Source organism: Scyliorhinus canicula, chromosome 12 (genome assembly GCF_902713615.1).
Source record: "Scyliorhinus canicula chromosome 12, sScyCan1.1, whole genome shotgun sequence".
In the NCBI taxonomy this organism is placed as follows: Eukaryota; Metazoa; Chordata; class Chondrichthyes; order Carcharhiniformes; family Scyliorhinidae; genus Scyliorhinus; species Scyliorhinus canicula.
The window spans coordinates 93,763,360-93,779,099 of record NC_052157.1 but is presented as its reverse complement, the minus strand read 5'-3'; the positions used below and the strand labels follow the sequence as shown (position 1 = coordinate 93,779,099).

General features: G+C 46.7%; 1 protein-coding gene across 1 annotated transcript in view; it reads right to left on the bottom strand.

Annotated features, from left to right (window-relative positions):
• LOC119974298 (trichohyalin-like) overlaps positions 1-15,740 on the bottom strand; it is a 188,988-nt gene that overhangs the window by 148,444 nt on the left and 24,804 nt on the right. Inside the window, exon 5 of the mRNA XM_038813070.1 lies at positions 12,371-12,397. Within this exon, the coding sequence (XP_038668998.1) occupies positions 12,371-12,397 (27 nt within the window). The remainder of the gene's footprint in view (positions 1-12,370; positions 12,398-15,740) is intronic.

Genomic DNA, 15,740 nt, shown 5'->3' with positions numbered 1-15,740 from the left:
TGTATCCCATCACTTTCTCCTCCATCGGGTGTACGGTGGTCCCCGGGTTACTCTTTTGGATGGGGTTTGAATTGGCGCTATCCGCTGAATCTCTCCTGACACCTGTTTCTGTCTATCCTGGAGGCCCTCTCTGGTGTCGTCCAGGATCGGCATGCTGCTATAGACCATCACCACCTGGAACTGTTCCACATCACCCATTCAGTGCGCCACCACCTTCTGGGCCTGCGTCACAACAACCAGCGGCTGCACCATCTGCCACTGCGACTAGGTCACATCGCTGTTTCGTGCTGTGCCTGGGAGATGACCCAGGCATTGCCTTCTGTGACTGGGACACGCTTAGGAGAAACGCTGTAATTTCCAGGTGGCTCTGACACATGGCATCATGTGAGGCGGCTAGCCTTCTCTGGCCCTCGGCTAGCGCCTGCACAATGCCCAAGCATTGGACATGCTGATCCATAGACTAACTCCTCACCCTCAAATACTCCAAGGCAGACTGCACACGTGCAATGTTTTCCTGAGTAGCATGCATGGTCGGGACCACATCTTGCGGCTGCACGCGGCTGGACTCCTCCAAATTTACATGCAGGTACAGCATATTCAAAGATAACCTCTGATGTAGTCCCTGACGCTGCGAAAGCATCGCCATGACGAATTGGCCTACCCGTTCCAAAAGTCCGAGCCCCGTCTGACTGGTTGCACGTCCTTTGTGTCGGCCCACCCTCTGACTGTTCCCTCGGCTGTTCATATCACCATGTGATGAACCGGATCAGTAGTATGGTGCCCACGAGAAAATGTCCCACCAGCTTCTTCACTTAAGTTCCCAGTCGACGTGAGAGTCTCTGCGATAGTGGACCATGTGGAGATAGCTGTTATGTTATGTCTGCGTCATCCTCGGACTCGAGCTCCAGAGTGTCCTGGATCTTCCAGCCGTGCTGTTCTCCTCGTCGCTGAAGGACACATGGCTGTGGGACTGGCTGGGGGCGTGGAAACCTAATGGATTCGTCCCATCGCCATCATCTCCTTCACAATGCAAAACAATTTGGATGATGAGACCATAGGCCGGTCGTGTGAGGGGGATGGTGAAGGTGAGGGTTGTTTATGGTGCGGCTCAATATGGTTTTACATCCGCGCCCGTGTCAGATCTGCACCGTGCAACATCGCTTTTCTCGCGCAGTGTCCTCTGCTGAGCCGCGTTGTAGTACTGCTTGTCCGGTGGACCCTCTCTTGTTGATTCCATATCCGGGCAGTTATGGGCGGTCGTCTGTTGGGGCAGAAACAGAGTACAACAGTGATAGACAGTCCGATGCATGCAGCCCACGAGGCGGGTAGCTTCTGGCCTCGGTGACGGCCATTATGTGTGCCGACATGTGGTGTCGGTTCGGAGGCCAAATGCACTCTGGCTGGGGGCGGTCGTGATACGTGTGTCTAAGACGGGTTTCGTGCTGGAGGCAACACTCAACGTGGCTGCCTTGAGTTGGTTGTGCTACGTTTTACAGAACTTACAGGAATGTGTTGCTGGTGGCACTCACCACTTCTGACACCTGCGCCGAGACACCGGGAATGGCAATGGCTGGCGGCCTCCTTGCCAGGCCAGGGTACAGAGTTGGCCCCTCTGTTGCACCACGTCCAGGAGGGTCTACAGTTTACCGTCCGTGATCCGGTTTGCTGCTCTCCCCGCCCCCTGATTCGAATCGATTGTGTTCCACATGGCATCGGTGCTCGGCCTCAACAGTCGCGGAATTGTTCCATGTGCAGTGCCAGTTTTGCTGTCGTCGACGTTCACACATACTGCCCGGCGTCAACAGTCTCTGGAAAGGAGTATCGCACCATGTATGTAAAAGGTTTTTGAGAGCAGACCACTTTGTGTTCACAAGTGCAACGATGACCCTTTTGTTTTCAACCGCTTATAGATTTTCAGCCAGTTATATTTTGCTAATCTTTTTCTCAACGTTTTTCAAAATGATATTCTTCAAATTTCCCTCACTTCTGTATGTTACCATCACCATGTTTTGAATTGAATTAAAAGTAGTGTCAGTGATGGAAACGATTATGTCCCTGTGCACATTTATTCTTGCTAAATTTAAGTACATTTTAAGTACGTATCAAATTGAATTGGTCTTGTTTTTTTTACCCACCTCTATTCTTCCACGCAACTTGTACGACGCTGGCAAACTCCAGTGTTTGTTGCCCATCCATTATTGAACTGGTACTGACTGGTCCTTTCATACGTCAGCTAAGTGGTGAACACATTGATATGGGCTTCGGGTCACTGACAGGCCATGTCAAGAAACAATAGTCGAGTTATAGAACATAGAACAGTACAGCGCTGAATAGGCCCTTCGGCCCTCGATGATGTGCCGAGCCATGATCACCCTACTCAAACCCACGTATCCACCCTCTCCGCGTAACCCAACACCCCCCACCCCTTAACCTTAGTTTTTAGGACACCACGGGCAATTTAGCATGGCCAATCCACCTAACCCGCACATCTTTAGACTGTGGGAGGAAACCGGAGCACCCGGAGGAAACCCACGCACACACGGGGAGGACGTGCAGACTCCACACAGACAGTGACCCAGCCGGGTTATCGAAACTGGGACCCTGGAACTGTGAAGCATTTATGCTAACCACCATGCTACCTTGCTGCCCTTAATTCCCGGGAGTTAATTCCCTAAATGAGTGTTATGCTGCCAACCTTCAAAATACCAGTGTGATGCTTCGCCTGATTAGGTGAAGCACCATTTTGTCATTACAGCCTCGGCTGCATTTGTAGAAGAGTGAAAAAGTGTGTTCAACAATTTAAAGACGCACTCGTCACTGTGGCTGGGTTCCTCCAGCCATTAACGCCGGAATCGAGAAACACGATAGCATGGAGAATTCGGCATGTCGTGAAATAAGAAGTTGGCGCTGGCGCCAAAATAGAATGGCATGGCCTTCCACAACTGCGTGACTGTGTTCTCTGCGGCACTCTGGCGTGGCCATGCAAATTATACCGTAAAGATGTTGGCTTATCATTAACGGGCCCGCCCGGGCTGTTTTCTGCATTCTGCGATGCTACGCATCCGCCAGGAGGAATTACCGATGGCTAGGGTCACTCATTGTATTTCAAATCCGGGAGCAGGCACTGAGGTTGATGAGGGTACGGGACTGATGGTTACACACTGTGTCTACCACCATCACTACATGTCCTGACAGTTGTGCCGGTGGTCGGGGGACGTCTGTTGCGGCCGGGTGTAGAGCGGGTGTTGGCCAACGGGAGGGCTGTGTGGTCCAGTTGAACGAGCAGCATGGTCAAACCTCGCAAAAAATGGCTGAGCGTCAAGGACGCCATGTGTCGATAAATGAATACACTTAGTGCAATAAAATGAGATGCAATGATTAGCATTATTCGAATATGGCTGCCATATTTATATTCTTGCAGGATGTTAATTTCAGAAGAAAATATAACATCCTTGACGTGTTTATAACTCTGGACGGCACCAAATGAGAAGTACAAATAAAATAGAGAATAGTGGGTAAACTCAGCCGATCACACAGCACATGTGGAAAGAGGAAGTGATTTTTTCAAGTCTGTACGATGCTTCTTCAGCGCTTAACTGCAACAGTTTTTTAAACTAAGAACATTTCAGATGCATGAATGGCTCCCACGTTCTGTGGAAGCCGTCGTCCGACCCTCGGATGGCGAATTTGATTTTCTCCATTTGGAGAGAATCCGAGAGGTCGGACAGCCAGTCTGCAGCTCTGGGCGGTGCTGCTGACCGCCAGCCAAACAGGATTCTACGGCGGGCGATCAGGGAGGCAAAGGCAAGGGCGTCCGCCCTCCTCCCCAGGAATAGATCTGGCTGGTCTGAATCCCCCGACTGTGGTGGTGCTTGACTGGGACCGCAGCAGCCTCGTGAGTTCCTGACAGGATGGGATCACATCTGACACACCAGTCGAGGGTGGGGCATCCGGAGCGGGTCTCAGGCTTCGATACGTGGCTCGCCATATACTGCGATCCCCCGCTTTGATCGGGCCGAGCATCATGAAAGCGGCACTGCCGCCAAAGCGGCAATGCCCCCAATGTTTTCGGGAACTCTGCGGATTGCCAAACGCGATTTCAGAATTGGAGGCCAGAGAATATAGCCCCAGTTTTCTGACGCGACGCGTCCCCGCCTGAGGTGGTCTTCTCCATCCAGCCGGCCGGATAATCAGAGGCTGCATTCTCCAATTTTCAGACTAAGTGCTGGCGCAGGCCTGGGAACAATGGCGCTTTACACCAGAAAAGATGGCTCAAACACTGCTGCGATCATCCATTGTGTGGGGGGCGAGACCAGCCTGCCATATACTGTTCGCCAGTAACCTCATCGCCATGCCCAGACTGACGCCCACCAGTGCCTCCAGCACCCTGCCAAATCCCCGTCTGCCCGCGGAACGGCTCTACACACGCCCCCCCCCCCCCCTCGCCCGCCCCCGACTGTAGGGGTGCTTGACTCCTTCGGTAGACTCCATGCTGGGTTCAAGAGAAGAAAGCAAAATTGGCGCAAACGGTCGGGAACTCACCGCATCTAGGGCAGATTGATGACTCAGTTGATGACCTGAGGCCGTCCTTATGGCATGCGGCATACTCTTTGCGTAAGCTCTTCTCTGAGGGTGGAGCATGGCAAATACGATGCAACCCCTGATTTCAGCACAAATGGGGATTCGACGACCATGCTGCGTACACGATCTCTGCGTCGGCGACTGGAGAATCTCGCCCGAACTTTCTCATTGTGTGCAGCTTTGATGTCCACCGAGTGTGGGTGTCCTCCCGCGTACACCGTGAAGCCAGCTGACGATCGAATGCCAGAAATGTCGACTGTGCACATGCTCAGCTGGACTCCTCGAAGTCATGCCCGGTCTGGCAGATTCTCGAGTGTCGGTCGAGGCCAGTGTACACAAGACTTAATGTCGCGCCTCTTTGTTTCTTCCTCCTACTCGGCCGGTTGATCAGCTCCGGTTCCGTCCAGGGCGATTGCCAACTTTTCGCTGCCGCATGCTCCGCTGCTTAACGCTCGCATGCTGCAGCTTCCTCCCCCTCCTCGGCCAACGACCGCTTCTGAAGCAAAAGTGTTTTCCCCAGCGCTGTAGCGACCAGCACGAAGGCCACCACTACTGGTTGAATTATAATATAAATTGTCTGCCGAGGGAGAAAGGCGACTTACTTTGCAGGGTTTGTACTCCCTAGTGCAACCACGTGGCCGCCACAGTGGAGACATCTGGCGCTAGTCCCTGATGCTAGCGGGCCCATCGCGCCCCTCTGCCTCCGCCAGGGGTATGCACACCGGCACCAAAGTAGCTAATGTCGGCATTGCCCTGGATGTGCCGGCGGCGGGCGGTTGCCGGGTGGTGTTGTGTTGGGTGGAGTTGGGAGTCGTGGCGGAGGGTGAGTGCAACACTCTGAGCCTCACGATTACCGCCCAGCATTTGCAATATTCTTCAGCCTTAAGGTCCGATTAGATGATCGATCAGGGCTTTCTCTGCGGGTTCTCAGAATCTTCGATTGCAGTCTTCAGCCAATTGGATTTACCGCACATTATATCAAGAAACGGCTGAACCGACTGGGTCCTGCGATATATATGGGCCTTGACAATCTTCCGGCAATTGTATGGAGGACGTGTGCTCCAGAACTTCCTCCTCCCCCACCTAAGCAGTCCCAGTACAGGAACAACAGTGACACCTATTGGACAATGCGTAAAATTACCCGTGTAAGTCTTGTACACAAAAGTCAGGACATATCCAATCCGATCAATCACGAGAATATCAGTCTACTCTCAGTCGTCTGTTATGTAATGAAAAGGGTTCACAAAAGTGCTATAAAGCGGCAATAACTTAGCAATAACCTGTTCACTGGCACTCAGTATGCGTTCTACCAGGGTACCAAATAACCTGACCTCATTTCAGCCTTGGTTCAAACATGAACAAGTGAGCGAATCACCAGGGATTAGTTGAGAGTGAGTCCCTGTGACAACAAGGCAGCATTTACCTTGGGATAGCAACTGAAATCAATGGAAATGCAGAGACAATTTTCCACTGTTTATCGCCATGCCACCACATTGGGTAATGGTTGTGGTTGGTGTACGTTAATCATCGAGATTCAAGGATGTCACAGTAAGATGTCTTGCAACAATAGGTTAAAGTCCAACAGGTTTGTTTCGAATCACTTGCTTTCAGAGCACTCTTCCTTCCTCAGGTGAATTAAGATGTAGGTTCGAGAAACATATATATACACAAAGTAAAAAATGTAAGGCGATACTTTGAATGACAGTCTTTGCAGGGAATTAAGCCTTTCCAGGTCCACATGGAGTAGGTTAAAGAGGCGTAAATTGTCTCAAGCCAGGGCAGTTGGATGTACTTTCCAAGCCCATGCCAGAAGGTGAGGGGAGGGGGGGGGGGCGTGCATGTAATGCAACATGAATCCAAGGTTCCGGTTGAGGCCGTAATTATATGTGTGCAACTCGGCTACATGTTTCTGCTCGGCGAATCTGCATTGTCACGCATCCTGAAGCCAACCTTGGACAACGCTTACCCGAAGATCAGGGGCTGAATGCCCTTGACTGCTGAAGTGTTCCACACTGGAAGGGAACATTCCTGCCTCGCGCTTTTTGCGAGATGCAAGTTCATCCATTGTCGCAGTGTCTGCATGGTCTCGCCAATGTACCACTCATCGGGACATCTTTTCCTGCGGCTTATGTGGTAGATAACATTGGCAGTGTGGCACCAGGATATATCTCGTACCTGGTGGGTGGTTTTCTCATCTGGAATGGTGGTACCCATGTCGATGATCTGGCACAACTTGCAGAGATGGAAATGGCAGGGTTGCACGGTGTCGTGGCCGCTGTTCTGAAGTTTGGGTAGTTTGTTGCAAAGAATGGTTTGTTTGAGGTGGTGAGGTTGTGTGAAGGCAAGTAGTGGGGCTGGGCAGATGTGAACTTGTAAAAATGTTCGTCTTGATCAATGAAGCGTTGAAGGCTGTGAAGAAGATGGCAAAGTTTATCCGCTCAGGGGAAGTACTGAATGACGAAGGGTACTCTGACGGTTGTGTCTCGTCTTAGTCTTCTGAGGTGGTCCGTGCGGTGGTTTGCTGTGGCGTGTTGGAACTGTCGTTCGATGAGTCGAGCACCATATCCCTTCCGTACAAGGACATCTTTCAGCGTCTGTGCATGTCTGTTACGCTCTTCCTCGTCTGAGCAGATCCTGTGTTCATGGAGGGCTTGTCATTAGGGGATGGTTTCTTTAATGTGTTTAGGGTGGAAGTTGGAGAACACCACCCACCAGTTACGTGGCACATACTCGTGGAACTCGACCAAAGCGTCTACCTCATAAGGGGTGCTATCTTATCGTGGAAAAACGTTCTCTTGCTGCTGGTTGCACACAGCGCCTCAATAATGCCAAACGTTACTGCTACAAATATATGCAATTTCGCATAATAGTCTTGCAACTCAGTACGTTGGAGTTAATCCGTCCTGGGAAACTGTAATAGTACTCGTCACGGACAATTTGTTGGTTCCTCCAGCCACAGCTATAATTCGCAAATATGTGAACGGCAGGCATTATTTTGAAAGATCCTTTTTTTTAGATTTATTTTTTCCAGTGCGTCCTGCTGAATGATAATTTTATCCTTGAAATTCATATTTTCTGAGCCCCTGTCGAGTCACTGTTGGTAATGGGACATGCTGATACACCCAATGTACTTAATGTACCATTTCTAATCTCAGTGCTACTTCGAGGTAGTTATCCAGATGATATAATACAATTTTGTATTGTTCATTTACAGAGTAAGGAGTGTCGCGTACCAGACCAGCGTTTATTGTTAAGCTTGAGTTCCCAGTGAGAAGACGCAGTTGAGTTGCCTTCTTCAAGACTGCTTTCTATAATCACTGGTACACCCACAATTCCGCTCCGGAGGGAATTCCAATATTTATTTCACCCATGGACAATGAAAGAAAGGCAATATATCGCCAAGTCGACGGGTTATTTAAGTGGTGGTGTTCATATATATATATTGTCCTTCCCCACCTCGATGGAAGCTTTCCTGAGTTTGGAAGAAACCTATATATGACACCTTGGTGAATTCCTGTTCTCCCGTCTGTAGATAATGCACACTGCTGACACTGTTATTCGGTGGTGCAGAGATGTAATGATTAACAAGTCATGCAAGCTGCACTGTTGAGAGGATACTTTTGAGTTTATTGAGTGGTATTGTAATTCACCAATAGAATAACATGATTCGCAACTTAATTTGCTGATTGATCGCCGACTAATATATAGGCTCGTTAAGTGTGGAACTGATGGTAAAGTGAGAACAACTCCCTCACGGCTATGCACAATTTGCAATTATGTATGGTGCCTATTACATCCACAAACCGAAGGATGTTCTTTGAGATGTCTGCGACGTGGTTGAATCCATAAGGTGTGATGTTGTTACAACTTGTTTACTGCTTTTCGAGAACTCAAAGTGTATTTTCTGCCGCTGATGGCGCAGCTTGCAGGTTTTCGTGAGAAAGACTTTACACAGTTCAACAATGAATTGTTGTCATGCACTCGTTCAGCGGTGCTTATTTTTCCTCTTTAAAAGTTAGCACCATGTGACAGCTTAGGTATCGGCTGTAATCAGTACATAGCACATAGAACTTACAGTGCTGAAGGAGGCCATTTGGCTCATAGAGTCGCCACGGGCCCATTGTAATGAGCACCCCACTGAAGCCCCACACCTCCATGCTATCCCCGCAACCCTGTCACCACCCCAAACTTTTTGGTCACTAAGGGCAAATTAGCATGGCCAGTCCACCTAACCCGAACATCTTTGGACTGTGGGAGGAAACCGGCTCCGCCCGTAGGAAACCCACGCAGACACGGGGAGAATGTGCAGACTCCGCACATAAAGTGACCCAAGCCGGGAAACGAACCTGCGACCTTGGATATGTGAAGCATGCGTGAAAACCACTGTGCTGCCGTGCTGTCCTAAATACTAATTAGCGTTGTGTGGAACGGAAAGCAAAATTATTGGCCCTTTATTAAAATTGTGAGGTGCCTGTGTTTTCGGCCCACTCTCAACATTTCTAACTCGTAAATGATGTTTGTCATGTAACATTTGCCTCAACTCATTCTGGTTTTTTTTGCCACGAACACACAATGGGACAGGAAACTGTATGTTGCAACACGGTTTGAATAAATGAGTATTTCTAGATTTTCCTATCGTTCGTGGCGACCTGCCATATATACTCCATGACTTTGACTTTCCCACGAGTGCAAAAACCTACTCTTGGTTTTCCAATCAATGATAAATCATAATGTTAGTGTTCAGTGTTAGGCTACTTGTCCGCTTGCCATTGAAGAAAAATAGTACCGGCGTCTGTCATCCCTTGTCATATTTTAAAATGACTTATTTGTGCAGTTATCGATGACACACATGTGCTTCAGTGGGGACGAATACATTTTTCAAAATCGCTAAGGAAGGCGTGATTTTAATCACAGTTAGAAACACGACAATCCCACACGATTCCACAGTTTCTAAAAAAACATAATAAATGTTCCCATTCAACAGCCAATGAGAGGGAGTAGTCGGCATTAACTAATTTATACACCAATGCCGATCTCGAGCATGATGTAAGTCTTCTCTGGTCGAACACAATTCACAAGTTGCACAAAAAAATCAATCGGCCCCAAACAGGTCAAATCACTTTTTCAACAAACCGGATCAGTCTCAAGCACACATATACTTTTCGCTGTGTGTTATTCTGCATGGATATCATCACATCTTCGTCGTGGCCAAAGCCTCAGGTTTTCCAAAGGTACAGCTCCCACCGATCTCGGAAGCCAATTTGCTTCTTCTGTCTGTAATCAATTGTCAGGAAATCGGGCTTTCACACAGTCACCTACAATAAAGGTTTAACAACTAAACAGTCAATCATTTCGTCTGCGATTTCGTCCTGCGGAATTTGGCAGGATGCAAGACAGTGACTACAGCTTCGCGACCTTTCCTGAAACTAAATTCCCAACAACACCAAGGCACATGTTGCTCCCCGGTATGCTGCAACACATACGTTGGAATAATACAGCTGCAACTAATCGCGTCGGCATTCATTACGGAGAACGTGGTTTAGAAGCCATGCCTTCTCTCACGGTGTTTAACACTCTAATTAAGCATTACAGTCAGAAAACCTTTGTTTGTTTCTTTGTGACTGCTGAAAAAAAAAATGTCATTGTCCCTCTTGGAGCCAGACGACTCACGCTGCCATCCCACTTCCCCCACAACGACGGCAATTATCAGTAGAATTCAAACCCCGCCTCTGCAGACGGTGAAATTTGAATTCAATGAAAATCTGGAATTAAACAGAAATTCCAGGAATGACCATGAAGCCATTTTCGATTGTGTAAAAACTCAACTGATTGACTAATAAAACATAGAACAGTACAGCACAGAACAGGCCCCTCGGCCCTCAATGTTGTGCCGAGCCATGATCACCCTACTCAAACACACGTATCCACCCTATACCCGCAACCCAACATATTAAATATTAAATGGAAAATTTGAATCAGCAAATATCATGCAGATCAACGCAAATTACTGAAATCTGAAATACAAATAGAAAATACTGGACAATCGAGGCATCTCCGACAGCATCTGTGAATATGGAAGGTAGCTAACTTATCGATTCTAGATGATTCTTTGTCAAAGAAATTGCTGGGTTTGTGGAGCAACATTAGTGAGCTCTAGAATATCAAACCAAAGCTTGGAGTCAAATTTCATCAGGAGTGTTCAAAATATGTTTGCCAGTAAAAATAACCAGGGGAAAAATAGCTATCATGAAGCAAATTCTCGAAAATTAATCTTATGTAATGTCATAAATGAAGCAATGAATCAATGATGTTTAAAAAGCTCATTTATGGGATGTGGGGACGCTGGTTGTGCCAGGATTTATTGTCATCTCCGGTTACCATTTAGAAGATAGTGGTGAGTTACATTCTTGAACCGGTAACGTCTCTGAAATGTAGGTACACCCACAGTGCTGTTCGGAAAAATGTTCCAGGATTTTCATCAGCGGCAATAGCCGAACAGCGGTATATTCCCAAGTTGGAGGGCTGACCGACGTGCATGGCAACCTCCAGGCGGAGAGGTTCCAGGGCGTTCGCTGCTCTTGTAATTCAAAATAGTAGTGCTCCTGGGTTTGGAAGGTGCAGTGCATCTTGTAGATGGTGCATATGTTTGCCATTGTTCGTTCATGGTGGAGGGTATGTCTGTTTGTGGCAGGGGGAGCAATCAAGCGGCCTGCTTTGTCCTGCATGATGACGAGCTTCTTGCGCGTTGTTGGAGCTGCACTAAGTCATGCAAGTGAAGGGGGTCCCATTACACTCCTGACTTCTGTCTTCCAGATGGTGGACAGCTTTTAGGGGGTTAGGAGACTAGTTGGTCGCCGCAGGATCCCAAGTGTTTAATATGCCCTGTTTGTCAAAGTAGTATTACGGCTAATCCAGATAATTTTCTGATCAATGGTAATCCCCACAATGTTGATTGCGGGGGATTCAGCAATGGTAATGCCATTGAATGTCAAGGGGTGTTGGTTAGATACAGTCTGCTGGATGATGGCCATTGACTGAGACTTACGTTACATCAGATGACGTCAGAACATGTTGTGTTTCAAAGATTAATCATGTTTTTCATGCTAGAGATATTCACCCACATTTTACAAGATAGCAGCAGAAAGTAGAAATATACCCACAGAATCTCTACAGTGCAGAATGAGTCTGCAGCGAAGTTGTGAAACAGCATTCTATCTAGTGTCCAAGCCTATCCTCAGCCCTGAAAACAGCAACCCCACCTAAACGTTTTAACGCTAATGGACAGTCTGGCATGGCCAATCCACTTCTCCTGTACATCTTTGGACTCTGAGAGGAATCCGAAGCACCGAAGGAATCCGCAGGATGCCCTCTCAGACACGGGGAGAATTTAGAAATTCCAGACACAGTTATGAAGGATAGAATTGAACGCAAGTCGCTGCAGTGAAACAACAGTACGAACCATTGTGAAACCGTGCTGCCCGTGCTGAACATTCTGAACAGATTATTTATTCATGTAAATCGAGAAAATATTTTGCTGTAGCACTGGGGAGAATGTCCCTCACTGTCATCAAATGTGGGCAGCCGAACATTTTGTTACTAACGAGGGCATATGCATCTGGGTTTATCATTCCAGGCAAAAATGACTTTCCGGCAGTGCTATACTTCTAACAGCGACGAGATTTGTCGCATTTATGGCAAAGACATAAAGAAATGGCTAACCCTCATTATACATTAATAATGGCTTTGCGGATTATGTGCACATTCACGATGTTCAAGAAACACGTTTTACCTATATTTTTTTGTAGTAGTAATGTATCTGTAAATTGTGATGAAGAGCAAGTCAGTGTTGACATAAATACATTAAATGTAATCTTAGCAAATAGTATCTTTTTTTTAACACAGAGAACCAGATCACAAACTATTTCGGTGGACTCATCAAAAGGGCAGCACGGTAGCATTGTGGATAGCACAATTGCTTCACAGCTCCAGGGTCCCAGGTTCGATTCCGGCTAGGGTCACTGTCTGTGCGGAGTCTGCATATCCTCCCCGTGTGTGCGTGGGTGCTCCGGTTTCCTCCCACAGTCCAGTGATGTGCAGGATAGGTGGATTGTCCATGATGCATTGCCCTTAGTGTCCAAAATTGCCCTTAGTGTTGAGTGGGGTTACTGGGTTATGGGGATAGGGTGGAGGTGTTGACCTTGGCTCTGGTGCTCTTTCCAAGAGCGGGTGCAGACGCGATGGGCCGAATGGCCTCCTTCTGCACTGTAAATTCTATGGAAACGTATGAAATTTCCAAGGTGTTATACCAGGTAACCTGAGGTAGGAATCCTTTTCAAGCAATATACAATGCTATTCTTATTTGCTGAATGCACAAATAATGAACTTTAGCGGTGCTTATAATGAACGTTTCATTGGGGTTAGCAGTAAGGCACGACGGATATAGAAAAGACTTTTGAATTCCTAATGCCTCCACAGAAATGTACGAATTGTCAATATCTCAAAAAGCATATGGTTCATATATTCCAACCAGTACGGGACACGTGCCTAATGATGTTTAGCACGATGGTCAGACTCGTGAAAGTTAATGTTGCTCATAGCCTGGTAACTCGGGATGGTTACCCACCCCCCATCCTTTATTGTTGCAGCCGAACAAGTAGACTGGTCGGTACATGGGCATATTAGTTAGTATTATTGCGTGACTGCGCCGGGTACGGGGGTTTAATAGCCGGCTTGGCTAATTGTTTGTGTAGACTTTGTACGTTCGCCTCGTGTCTGCGTGGGTTTCCTCCAGGTGTTCAGCTTTCGTCCCAACGTTCAATGATGTGCAGGTTAGCTGCATTCGCTCTGCCGAAAATCGCCCCTTAGTAGTCAAAGGTGTCCATGTTAGATGGGGGTTACATGTTCATGGGGATAGGGTGGGTGAGTGGGTCTTGGTAGAGAGCCCTTTCAGAGCTTCAGTTCAATCTCTGTGGGCCAAATAGCCTCCTTCTGTACTGTAGGGATTTTTTATGTGGTGTATACTTTTGGAACATCAGCCAATTGACATTTAGGAAAACACACTGTGACCGTCAAGTCAGAAGAACAGACAACTGGCTGCATCGCGATGTGCGTTTAAAACTTAATTTGTATAGCTTCTTTAGCGACTCCTTAGAAGCAACGAAGCCCCAACATTCATAGCTACATCTTTTCAGCTGTTGTTCGTGTGGGACACGAAGAACTGATACAATATTACCTGCCCCAAATGGGACATTGGGAATCGTTTGTTAAAAAACTTCCCCTCTTAAATACAGTCAAAGTGCAGTGTGTGCAGCAAACAATGTTAGCCAACATTTACGAATACACAACTTGTGCCAATGGCATGAGGTCAAAAAATAATTCGAAATGTGAAAACATTTATTTCTCTGCCATAATGATCCGCACACACACACGATCTCAGGCTCATGGTCAACTTCCAAAGGCCTGGGAGAATATACTGTTTGTATCCTCATAGGCCGACTGATTGAACGCTTGTAGACAGAATGCAGTTATCAGCAACATGGAAATGGGGAGAAAAATAAAGGATAAACATCTTCCAGTCAACGATTCAAGTTGGTCAAATTTCTTTTTCTCCTTTCTGACTTATCATTGGAAGAAACAAGAATACTCAAAGTATACTTTAAGATGCAGGTAACTTGGAAAAGCAAAATTAAGGCAATCACAATAATTGCATAAAATTGCCAATTAAACTAATAGGGCTAAATGTTAACAAGCCTTTCAAGTCTGAAAATCAATGAATAAATAACTAATGAATTGATTTTAACATTCGAATCCGTTCTTCATTGATTAAGAGTCTCAGTGATTGTTGTACCGGGTGAACGTAGCACCTGTATTTGAGAAAGTCGGAGGCAGAAAACAGGAGCACATTGAAATAAATCGAATAGCATTAGTCGTTTCAAAATGCCTGAATCCATTACTAAAATGATCGCAGAAGCATATTGCGATAATCAGAACAAAATCGTTGTTGCACACTATTGCAGCTCAAAATGTACGGGTGGTATATTTGCGTGTGTCGCATATTGGAATGCGACAAAGGAACAGACTGTTTATGTAAATGCAGTTTTCAGTTTTCAAAACCGAAAGTAGTGAAGTGAAACAGGGACCATTGCTGGAACATTTCCTCTGCAAATTATCATCTCTTTTAACAGGTTAATGAAGGGTCCAACTGCATAGCAGCCACATTTGCAGATAATTCAATGATAATAAGGAAAGCAAGTTCTGATACGAATTAAAGAAGTCTACTGGGCCTCCGAAAATGGTGAGGAGCAAGGGATGCTGGGAAAAGTAGTCAAGGGTATGGACAAGCAGGCTGCAGGCAGATAAAACAAAGCTACACGAAAAGGCTTTGCAGACGTAAAACTACTTTACAGCTTGATGCGAACAACAGAAGTAAACGGCTACCTCCAGGCCACCAACTGCATTGATATAACCGTCCTGTTAATCACAATTGTTTACCAGACACAGCGGCACCTAACTGCCTCATTTGGAACGGCCTACATTTTTGCAACAACTTCAAGTATGGCCACTGAGTTCCCACTCCGAAATTGATGTGTCAGCCCCTGATTTGACTTTATCGTTCTGGCTGATCGAGCCCTGCTCAATTGATTGAAAAATGGCCCAAAGACCGACAAGCAAAAAAGTCACGAAATTCAAACGGCACGGATTCATTATTTATTTGAGCTGCTGTAAATAACAACGGTGAATTCCACCGGCCGACGAATGAGGCCCTTCACACTACCAACAGAAGGAAGGCCAGAGCCGAAAGAGAAACATGTTGATTAACAACTAACAGAGGACTACAAGACCGGAACTACAGATACCAGGCCCGTATCTGCCGGGTACTTGTCAGTCACTGCCAACTTATGATCTTGGAACTATTGGTGTATAGTGTGCCCTATGATTGAGAGTGGGGGTTTGAATAACCATAACAATTGTGTGCGTGTGAATAAATATTGTTCTGTTTTATAAACTGAGTGTCATAGTCGCCATAGTCATTTGTCCACCGTTTACGAGTTAACACAAACTGTGGTTTAGAAAGGGCAACAATAAAAATATAAATAAATAACATTCATGCATATTTTTACAGAAAAGGGCCAATACAGCGCTTTTCTGGAAAATGTGGC